General features: G+C 37.3%; 1 protein-coding gene across 4 annotated transcripts in view; it reads right to left on the bottom strand.

The window, feature by feature from the left end:
• AstA-R1 (allatostatin A receptor 1) overlaps positions 1-12,464 on the bottom strand; it is a 51,551-nt gene extending 39,087 nt beyond the window's left edge. For 2 of the 4 annotated variants that reach the window (XR_001096613.2, XM_012290377.2), the window contains exons 1-5: positions 11,484-12,459; positions 7,846-8,551; positions 4,667-4,796; positions 1,973-2,239; positions 226-474 (exon numbers count right to left, since the gene is read on the bottom strand). Coding sequence is in view for 3 of the 4 variants with exons in the window: in XM_012290377.2 (XP_012145767.1) it covers positions 226-474; positions 1,973-2,239; positions 4,667-4,796; positions 7,846-8,261 (1,062 nt within the window). In the remaining variant the exon portion in view is untranslated. Of the gene's footprint in view, positions 1-225; positions 475-1,972; positions 2,240-4,666; positions 4,797-7,845; positions 8,552-11,483 lie in introns of all 4 variants that reach the window. The other 2 variants (XM_012290376.2, XM_076534677.1) reach the window with 2 other exon arrangements.

Genomic DNA, 12,464 nt, shown 5'->3' with positions numbered 1-12,464 from the left:
TTAGGTTATGATTCCTTAGCTAGTCAAGTTAGATTATGTTTGCTTAGCTAGTCAAGTTAGGTTATGTTCGAAAATATTTTATGTAACATCTACAGCAAGCAACAATTAAATCAATAATTTTCATGTGAAATAAAAGAAATTTGTCATGTTCGAAAAAATAAAAGGAAATAAATATAGAAATGAAAGAAAAAATGAAATAAGAGATAAAATAATGAAAAGACTTACCTAAAGAACGTCACCGGTACTGGCAGCTCTCGTAGTTTTCGTCAGTGGTCCCAACTGCTTGTTCTGATCAGGCCGAGGTCTGCAGTAAATTATTTTCCGAAATGCTTTCCGAAAACTGTCGCTGAGGAAAGCGTAGAGAATAGGATTGACACAGCTGTTCATGTATGACAAAATGTGACTCGCTATTTGTATCACTATCGTCGCTGTTGTCAATGGATACACCTCCAGAGACTTTACTACCAGTATTATCTTTTGTAACAGAACAGAGAGACAGAGATTAGATTCGTGAAAACATAATTATTATTATTAATAGCAGATACAATTTCAAAATCCCCAAATTACCAAATCCACAAATTTCGAACTTCCCAAATTCCCAAAAATCATAACCCCAAACGAAAGCAAACGCAATTTAACGATCTAGCAATTCGTCCCCTAATTACCCGAAACAAAAAATTCTAAGCGTAGGATTACGAAGGGACTGTCGGAGTCGAATAATTTGTCGGAGATAAAATCACGGTGGCTGTCACATAAATCAGCAGAGTGTCGATGGAAAATAATGACAGGGGATTGAATAGCAGGCGTGTGTTTCGCAGAACATTTGAAGGGAGGCTAACGATAGGAAAAATTTACGAGCGATACGAGCGGAATGTAATTAACTGGTATGCTATTGGTGGTAATGGAGATGGAAGATAAATTGCAAAAGGAAATTATGCGGTGAAATTTGGTAATTCGGGGGATTTCGTGAGTAATGGGACATATTGAACGGGGGTTTATCGACCAGCTTCTCATTTTTAAGCTTTCGTGCTTAAAATACTTCCAGACGTAATTAAATACCTTCGTTTTATTAGAAACTAAATGAAGAACGTGAACGGGTTAATCTCGTTTGAATAAAAGCAATAAAAAAAAATATTCCGAATAAAGGAAATATTTTTTCCCGGTGGAATAAACTTGATTATAAAATAAACTAAATTACAAAAATTCATCGGTGAATGCGCGGATGATTGGTATGTTTGTTACTCGCGAAAAAAGTGGAACACAGGATATCATCGGTTACGATTCCTGTTGTCTGCGATTTCACGGTGAGCGTTGCATTTTTCACGATTTTACAAAATATCGGGTATACCGTGTTTATTGAGTTTCCCGTGTGAAATACCGTTGTTTGGAACTCCGTTGCTCGTGTATCGAGCACAACAGGAAATCGAAGCGCGATAGAAAAGGCAAATACTTTGCGATTTATTTTGTAGGCGAAAGTTATGTCATTTTATGGGCGGTAGATAACGTTTTATTGAAACGTATGAACACCTTTTACTTCCATTTGGGGATGGTTAATTTATTTCAGTTATGGAGTTTTTTTTGTATTTTAAAATTTTAGTTTTGTTGATGAGGAGTAGGTAATTGATTGATAATTTGAGGATATCAGATATAGAAATTTGATGTAAAAAATTTAATAAAACAAATTATTTAAAAAATTTAAGAACCGTAAGAAACTTAAGAATTTCAAAATTAATATCAGAAAGATTCAACAACTTAATTATTCATAAAATTTAACTATTAATGGTATTAAAATTCCCAATACACAAACTTGCCAACAGAAAAGTAAGAATACGAAAAGGAGCGGAGAGAATTGAATCTACGGGTTCTTCCGTAAGAATGCCGTCGCAGGATCAAAAGGTTCCGAGTCGAAAATTTCAGTGTCGCTTTTGTGACATTGTTAAGTTTCGTCGGATAGTTTGTTCGCGATACAAACCTGTATAGGACACCAACAAAAGGCGAAAACGCCGACGACGACGAGCACCAGCCTCGTAACTCGTTTTCTTCCGCGTCGACTCTCGGCGCTGACACGTCCGCCGCGCCATAGCCTGACGAGCATGCAAATGTAAAAGAAGCATATCAGCATCAGCGGCAGCAGATAACTCAGCAGGAAAAACGAAATTTGGAAGTACGGCCAATCATATTGTGACAAGACTCGACATGCCGTCAGGTTCTCCGATGACGAATCGTTCACGTCCTGAAACTAAAGCGGATCTACATACACACTGTATCTAACAAATACTACGGATTAATTAATTTTATTTTATTTAAGCTGAAATTAAGGTGATGATTGAGATAGAAATATAAAAATAACATAGTAGTTTCATTTATTATAGTAATAGGTCGCTGGGGGTACTACATCCACATACCACCACCCTAGACACTTTTTGGCACTTTTGACAATTTTTCTGGGGGTTTTGGCAAATTCTAAGCAAGTTTTCTTCTATGACAAAAAGTCGTAACTAGCTCGGTTTGGCCTGTGAGTACTAGGGCAGGGATATTCGACTTGCTGACGCTCCCCTCGCTATACCACCCTCCTAGCCATATTTCGGTACTTTTGACAATTTCTCTAGGGGTTTGGGCCCATTCTAAACAAGATTGCTCCTGTGACAAAAAGTCGTATCTAGCACAGTTTGGCCTGTGAGTACTAGGGCAGGGGTTCTGGACTTCCTGACGCTCCCCTCTCCATACCAATCCCCTAGCCATATTTCGGGACTTTTGACCATTTCCCTAGGGGTTTTGGCATATTCTAAAGAAGTTTGCTCCTCTGACAAAAAGTCCTATCTAGCTCGGTTTGGCCTGTGAGTACTAGGGCAGGGGTTTTGGACTTCCTGACGCTCCCCTCCCTATACCACTCCCCTAGCCATATTTCGGGACTTTTGACAATTTCCCTAGGGGTTTTGGCATATTCTAAAGAAGTTTGCTCCTCTGACAAAAAGTCCTATCTAGCTCGGTTTGGCCTGTGAGTACTAGGGCAGGGGTTTTGGACTTCCTGACGCTCCCCTCTCTATACCACTCCCCTAGCCATATTTCGGGACTTTTAACAATTTCTCTAGGGGTTTTGGCCCATTCTAAGCAAGTTTTCTTCTCTGACAAAAAGTCGTATCTAGCACGGTTTGGCCTGTGAGTACTAGGGCAGGGGTTCTGGACTTCCTGACGCTCCCCTCCCTATACCACTCCCCTAGCCATATTTTGGGACTTTTTACAATTTCCCTAGGGGTTTTGGCCCATTCTAAGCAAGTTTTCTTCTCTGACAAAAAGTCGTATCTAGCACGGTTTGGCCTGTGAGTACTACAGCAAGGATTTTATACTACTTTGACTCGCTGACGATTCACCTCCATACCAGCCCCCCTAACCACATTTCGTGACTCCTGACAATTTTTCTAGGGGTTTATTCTCATTCTAAAGAAGTTTACTCTTCTCACAAAAAGTCGTATCTACCACGGTTTAAAGAATAGAAATTTCCTCAACATTTTCAACGTCAAAAGGAAGAGAAAGTTAAATATCGAGGTCGTGAATAACTTTTTGAACGCGTTCGGAACGTCCCAATGAACGTAATTCATAAAACACGAGAAATAAAAGCACTATTTTAAATTCGCGACTTCACAGCGGACGTTCTAGTGGAGCGATTACGTCGCTCAGTTGACTGCGTTCATTTCATCCGAAAGTAATTACTGTGAGAACACTCATTGGGGAATAACGAGATAGATGACATCGCTGAATTTTCCTTCGATCCGTTTAAATTTTCTAGCGCCATTACGGAAATACCGCTACAAAAATGTTAATCTATCTTTTCATCAACTTTAATCCTTCACGTGTCCTCGGATATTAATGAAACGTGTGAGCAAAATTTATGATCTTTTAAAAAATCACGTTTGGACGAAAAAGATAATGTATATTTATAACAGGAGATAATAATTATCCTACAAAATTTAATTAGACAAAAATATTAATCTTTTAAATAATTTTAAGCTTCCACCTTTTGCGAAATATTAAAAATAATTTTTAAAATAATTAATAACCTTTTAGAAAATCATTTTTGGATGAGTACAAAGATACTTTGTGAAACTTAAACAAAATTGTTCATTTTTTCATCTACTTCCAACGCCATATTTTCTCAAGTATTGTCAACAAAATTCATCAAACAAAATTTTTTTAAAAAGCACAACAAATCTATACAAAATGTAGAGATAATGGTACCTCATAGTTAATAGTGCAGTTAATAATTTTGTCGTATATACAGCCAATCCTATCAGCAAAATCGATAACGAATAAACTGGATTGAAGTGAATAAAAAAAGAGACTATTGGTTAGACAAAATATTTCGCGTTCACGCAGTCTGATCGCGGCAAACCGAATCAGCGTAGCGATAAAAAAAGCGGATGAGAATATCCTCAAAAAAATCGAATCTCTGTGTCCGATAACAGAAAGGAATTAGTCTTGGATATCGACGCACGCACGGCAAACTGGTAATCAAGCGGAAATTCTGGCTCGATTACGGGCATATCGGAAACGTATAAAACCGTAGAAATGCGTTGGATTAGTCGGAAAGGATAAAATACCAGGAAAAATTGTGCGTAATTACACGAAAAATCGAGGGAAAATTGTGAGTAATTATTTAGGAGCTTACCTCGCCGTGGATAACTAGGGCGGGTGTAGATATTGTAAAAATCACCGCCCATGCAATGCAGATCGCGAGGATCGCGTGATTTTCTGTCCGCCATGACATCGAACTTATTGGATGAACCACTGCCAAATACCTGTAACAAAGATAATAATATTTTTGGTGTTAAACTGTTATGACATAGTGTTAGAGAATTGAAACTTTGTGTAAAGTGGGTTATGTGTGTTTTGTCAGGGTGGGTTTTGTCGGGTGCCTTTCGGGTCGCAAAGTTCGAGCCACAGATGTTGACAACAGATTTCTCCAATGTGCAGGAAATTAGCATATTAGGAAGTGTGCATGTAGAGATCATGATAGAAATAATAGTTTTCGAAGTAATAGTTGAACTATGTAGTTTACTATATCAACGTGTAAGAATAGCAATGTGTGGAAATAATAATCTATCAAAATAAGAAAGGGCGGAAATTCGACATGGAGGAATATCAACGCGTAGAAATAATAACACGTGGAAATATCAATGTGTGGAAATAACAACGAGTAGAGATAACAACACGTAGGAATAACGATGTATGAAAATACCACGCGTGGAAATACCACATATGAAACTACGACGCGTGCAAATATTATATATGAGAATACCATGCGTGGAAATACCACGCGTGGGAATACCACATATGAGAATACCACGCGTGGAAATACCACATATGAGAATACCACGCGTGGAAATACCACATATGAGAATACCATGCGTGGAAATACCACGCGTGGAAATACCACATATGAGAATACCACGCGTGGAAATACCACATATAAGAATACCACACGTGGAAATACCACATATGAAAATACCACGCGTGGAAATACCACATATGAGAATACCACGCGTGGAAATACCACATATGAGAATACCACGCGTGGAAATACCACATGTGAGAATACCATGCGTGGAAATATCACATATGAGAATACCATGCGTGGAAATACCACATATGAGAATACCATGCGTTGAAATACCACGCGTGGTAATACCACATATGAGAATACCATGCGTGGAAATACCACGCGTAGAAATACCACGCGTGGAAACACCACATATGAAAATACCACGCGTGGAAATACCACATATGAAAATACCACGCATGACAGTACAACGCGTAGAAATAGCACACATGAAAATACCCCACATGAATCACACAATGCATAAAAACTCCACATATGAAAAATCCACATACTCTCGTTCCATCTTTATACTAATATACAAACATAAAATCTCAACAAACGCCCACCGTTGAAAAATTAATAAAACTTCCTAATTAATGTAATAATACCAATTACAGATTAGTAATATAGGAACCTATTATCAAAATATCCCGCATTGTACGTTGAATGAATTAAACAGAGAATCATTGATGCTAACTGATTTGGATGAAAGCCAATGAATTGAATAATGCAGGCTGCCAGACATTCGAGATTAACCTAGTTGTTAATTGCAATTTCGTGACGGAAGAACTATGCCAAAGGTGAACGTTATACGTATTATTTGTTAACGAATGTCATTAACCGCGCAAAATAGCCAGTTTGGTAATTACGCGTTGTATAATGAACGACTGAATGTGCCTCGTGTTTCCAAATGTCATTAACTGTTACCGAAACTACATCGTAATACTATTCGACTGTGTCGATATAAATAGATTATGGGCCATTTAAAAATTGTGTGGTATACATGTTTAAATTTTAATAGAGAATCTATTTTAATATAGTTATAGTAAACGAAAGACACGAAAGTGGAAACTCGCGGAAAATTCTCCTAGGGAATAAAATGCGAATTCCGAGGCAGAATCAGGAATCCTTTACACGTGCTGCGCAAAGCACGTGATTCTACCGTCTACATCACTGCACACCATACGGTATTTGAAAACGTAACCGGAAATACTGCTGATACCTATGAGGCAAGAATAGATTACATCCTTTGCATGTTACGCGAATCGAATTTTCTTACGCAATCTCCTCCTTCGAATATCTTTAAGATCGCACGATTATCGGAGTCTCCACACGTGCCTATTATCCTATTACCTGCATGCATAATTGCTTCTCAATTTATCTCTTGTCAAATCGAAAAAAAACGTTATCCGACAAGCATATCTTACGATAAATTTTTAATAATTTCAATAAATATGTATGTGACTCTATTGCTACGGTGTTAGAATTTTTTAATGCAATTTCGAATGCGTTATTCAAATGGGTTATCTGCATTTCAGATTTGTTAGCCGTGCGGGTTGTTGCATATCAAATTGTACATTTCGAAAGATACTGCTGGGATTTCATCACACATATCAAATTAATGACTTAAAGAACCAGCAATTTATGGTATTGTTCTTTCAAATGTGATTAGATCAAGTTTGGTGTTTAGAAGGTTTAATAAGGTTTACAGGGTTTGATACATTTGGAAAATGTATATTTACAAAATTTGATATACTTGCAAGGTTCGACAGACGTATGTGGTAAGACTGCTAGATAAATGACCTACATCATGACTGCTAGATAAATGATCATACATCATGACCGCTAGATAAGTGACCTACATCATGACTGCTAGATAAATGACCATACATCATGACCGCTAGATAAATGACCTACATCATGACTGCTAGATAAATGACCATACATCATGACTGCTAAATAAATAATCATATATCATGACTGCTAGATAAACGACCATACATAGTGACTGCTAGATAAATGACCACACATCATGACTGCTAGATAAATGTCCATACATCATGACCGCTAGATAAATGACCGTACATGTCACCTCTTTACAAGATTTTATATGGCTGCAAAGTTTCATACATTTACCAAACTTGATGCTTGTACAATGTTCAATATATTTACAAGGTCTGATATGCTTGCAAGGTTTGATAGCACTGAACTCATGTTCCAAGTTCAATAAGACTTTTGTCACATATGACATGTTTACCAGACTTGATGTATGTACTATGTTTAATATATTGACAAGGTCTGGTATGCTTGCAAGGTTTGATAGTACTAAGTTCATGTTCAAAATTCAATAAGATGTTTGTCATATATGACAAGTTTATCAGATTTCATGCATGTACAATGTTTAATATATTGACAAGTTCTGATATAATTACTAGATGTCTGTTTTTTACTAAATCATGCAAACTCACCTATCAAGGCTCATCAGAACCAGCGTATAAACGCTGGCGAACGCAGTGACGATGATGAGGTACTGCACAATCTTGCACCACACGTTCCCAAACGGCCAATAAGGCAACACAAAGTCGGTGGTAGTGAACGGAATACAAAAAATGACGAACAACAGGTCGGCCACCGCCAGATTGATGATTAAAATGTTCGTGGTCGATCTCATGCCAGGATTGGCGGCCACCACGATCACCACCAGAAAGTTGCCGATGAGTCCGACGATGCCGATCATGCCGAAACATATTGGCACCACGATCTCCACGATCTGCTCCACTTGTTGACGATCGAAATCGAACTCGTCTATTTCCTCCATTTCGTTGTACATCGGCCGAGAGGTGTTACTGAGATTAGCGATAAAATTGTCCTGAAAGACCTCCATCTTTCCGACTACAAATCTTGAAAATTGAATTGCGGTCTTGTGAAATCGGGCTGATTTATGGACGCATTTCGTGCGAAACCACGCTGGGCAGGCGGACAAATTTTAACGTTTATATTTCCGAGGAGGAAATGCTCCTTTCACGCGCATTTCGTGCATGTCATTTCTTACACTTTTTGATAGACGTCATTTTTTACACTTTTCGATGCGTGTCATTTCTCGTACATTTTGTGAAAAAATTCGATATCTCTTAAGATTCTGACTTCTTTGTACATCTTCTTTCCACGAACTTTCTGAAAACGAAAAGTCACTGTCATGAGTATTTCCGGAATTATAATAAATGTTCATCGAGTGCTGCTGGATTATTGTCTTCGCGCTAATAGTACGTCTAAACAAACTAAGAAGTTTAAACAGCATCTGAGATCCGACAGAGCCAGCGGGAATAAATCATAATCAGTTTCGTTTATACGGAGATCCCCTTACTAAACAGCAAAGTTAAATTACCCAGAGACACAAAGCATTTACTCGAAATGGGAGAAGTAAGAACGTTTCTGACTTCCGTTCTGCGTTGATGAGTTTTTGATCGACTATATTGAACTGTTTGAAAGTTTATGTATTATGAAAGAATCGGAAGAGAAATTCAGGATTATAGTGATATAATAGTTTTGATGTGTCTGTTGCAGTATATCAATGAGAAAAGAATAATTGCCACGTCATAGTTGCACAGAGATCTTCAGAATATCAAGATTCATTGCTTTCCACCTGATTTAGCTTCTAATCGGATGAAATTCACGAACTGAATTATTTCTCTTATGGTTTGAGAAGAGTATATGTAGCGGCTAGATAAATGACCGCACATCATGACCGCCAGGCAAATGACCGTAAATCATGACTATTAAATACATGACTTTACATCATGAGCACTATATAAATAACCATACAACATGACTGCTAGATAAATGACCGTACATCGTGACCACCAGACAAATGACCGTAAATCATGACTATTAAATAAATGACCTTACACCATGAGCACTATATAAATGACCATACAACATGACTGTTAGAGAAATGATCGTAAATCATGACCGCTATATAAATAATCGTACAACATGACTGCTAGATAAATGACCGTACATCATGACCGCCAGGCAAATGACTGTACATCATGGCTACTAAATAAATGACCGTATATCATGACGACTATATAAATAACCATACAACATGACTACTAGATAAATGACCCTACATCATGACCGTTACATAAATGACCATACATCACAACCGCTATATAAATGACCATACATCAAATTTTCCTCTCCTCCCACACTGAATCGCAGAACTACAATTTTCCCTGCAATTCTCATCAAATCCCTGCATAAAAATCGAGAAGCAATAAAAAATCAATCGCCCGATCAAAATTCAGGTCACGCATAGAGCACGTGCGTGATCCCTTGCTTTTGTCCTGCAGCCAAAATGATTCTTTATTTAACATTCATCCACGTTAGGGCAATTATAAAGTCGCTACGAAGTGATTAAACAAAATTAGAAATTCCGAACGATTTAACGTGTCGGAAAGTTTTGTACGTGACGTAGTAAATCATATCCCATTCAGAACGCGTTACAACGGATTCGTGAAACGCCCATTAAAGTCTTTGAACGCAATAAAATTTAAATACAAAACAAGAAGAACGTTGGGAAAAAAATTATGCTTTTATTCCAGATTTCTGGTTCTGTAAAAAAATGATGGCTGGTTTTTATTGCATTTTCGAACAGATCGTTGCATTTTTAAGCGAAACGCTGGGATTATGGGTGCGTTTGGTAGATCATAAATTCTGAAGTAAAAATTTTCAAGTATATTCTATATTTTAAATTTACAGAGACACACAATACAGAGATGTACAATAAATACAAAAAAAAAGATGATAGTATATTGCACTTCATGTGTGACATTAGCTCCTCATTTCAATAATGCCGTACCCTCCTAACGAATGATTAATTAATTCAATTTCACAGCAGATAATGTAAAGCTCCAAACTCGTAACTTTGCGTTAGAGCGCCTTTTCCCCTGGATACGTAAAAGGAAAGTAGAACAGCCTTTATTCGAACGTTCTACTCTTTGTTCTACTCGGGGCTGTTTACGTTGTTCTCAGACCGAAATGAATCCCGGCATCTTAAATTCGATACGAAAATAATGATGCATTCTGGCGGTAAAGTCTCTAATTCTTAGACACTGAAAGAGTTTTCTATTTGCGAGAAAAATATTCTTACTAAATCCTAAATCTTTAGAATAAAGTCCTAAGTCTGATGAATCGTCAGAGGTAGACGTTGAAGGATTCGTTAATGAAAGATCTTCATTAATGATGCATTCTGGAGGTAAAATCTCTAATTCTTAGACACTGAAAGAGCTTTCGATTTGCGAGAAAAATATTCTTACTAAATCCTAAATCTTTGGAATAAAGTCCTAAGTCTGATGAATCGTCAGAGGTAGACGTTGAAGGATTCGTTAATGAAAGATCTTCATTAATGATGCATTCTGGCGATAAAATCTCTAATTCTTAGACACTGAGCTTTCGATTTGCGAGAAAAATATTCTTACTAAATCCTAAATCTTTAGAATAAAGTCCTAAGTCTGATGAATCGTCAGAGGTAGACGTTGAAGGATTCGTTAATGAAAGATCTTCATTAATGATGCATTCTGGCGGTAAGATCTCTAATTCTTAGACACTGAAAGAGCTTTCCATTTGTGAGAAAAATATTCTTAATAAATCCTAAATCTTTAGAATAAAGTTCTAAGTCTGATGAATCGTCAGAGGTAGACGTTGAAGGATTCATTAATGAAAGATCTTCATTAATGATGCATTCTGGCGGTAAAATCTCTAATTCTTAGACACTGAGCTTTCGATTTGCGAGAAAAATATTCTTAATCAATCCTAAATCTTTAGAATAAAGTCCTAAGTCTGATGAATCGTCAGAGGTAGACGTTGAAGGATTCATTAATAAAATATCTTCATTAATGAAACATCTACGTTAATGAGAGATCTTCATTAATGAAACATCCACGTTAAGATCCTCCTTAATGATAGATCTCTGATAGATCATTAATATCGAGTGTAGCTGAGTTTAAGGAGCGTAATTCCATCAAACCAGCGAAACCCGATAGATCGTTGTTGCACCATGCTGTCTGACCATTAATGAAATTTATGACTATCTTCATTTAATTACCTGGGTCCTCACGTGCTTATATCATCGGGCTTTAACGATCCACCCTTCCTTTCAACGGATTAAGCCTGATAAGGCGTAACTGATGTAGATAGATCGATTCATGATTGCTGGTCCAACCGCTGCTAATTGCTGCGAGTCTCGTTCGACAAATATCCTCCGAACGAATATCGGTGAAACACTTTTGTTGTCGATAACATGATGGACCATCCAGCATGTTTCGATATCATGCAATGTTTACACTTTCTCAAATTAAATCTTCGTTCGTCAGAACGCGAATTCCGATCGAAGCATCCTCGAACGTTTCTTTTGATTAAAGTTCGATTTAATGAGCGCGTTAAACACGGCTTGTATTCGGTCTGCCACTTTTCTGGGTCACGGTTGATTCAATGTTCCGTTAGATATCAAAAATTGAAGGAACATTTGTTATTTTTAAACCCGCGATACAAAACATCACGTGATTAAACTTCAAAATTTTCTTTTAAATTTCGTGAATGTCATTTTTAAGAGAATTCATTTTAAAAAATATGAACGTAGAAAGAATCACGTGCTCGAACATCAACGTTGAAATTTAAAGTACTTTAAATTTTGTTGGAATTAACACTTCACAATGATCCACAAAAGACACATTTTAATTTTATATATTTTGGGAGGAGAAATAATTGAGTTACACTCTGGTGGAGAATTTTTAAACGTTTGATAGTAGAGGTTTACGATGTATCATATTTTGAAAATTATGAGGGAGATACGCAACCGACGGTGGATGCGGCACGACTGTGGGGATCGCAGAAACACACTCCAAGAAATATCGTCTTCGAGTTTGACTGAAACAGGGATGTATTATAATTCCGGCACACGGGGTACAAGAGGCATCTAGCACCCTTGGAGAACTTCACGAAGCTTTATCGATCTCTCGGTCGCTAAAATGGAGGCGCGACTGTACCTTCGCACAGTAATACGCATGGAAACTGAACTACAAAATTG

Source organism: Megachile rotundata, chromosome 8, assembly GCF_050947335.1.
Source record: "Megachile rotundata isolate GNS110a chromosome 8, iyMegRotu1, whole genome shotgun sequence".
NCBI classification, from domain to species: Eukaryota; Metazoa; Arthropoda; class Insecta; order Hymenoptera; family Megachilidae; genus Megachile; species Megachile rotundata.
Note: the sequence above shows the minus strand (reverse complement) of the source record. Positions and strands in the feature narration are given on the sequence as shown.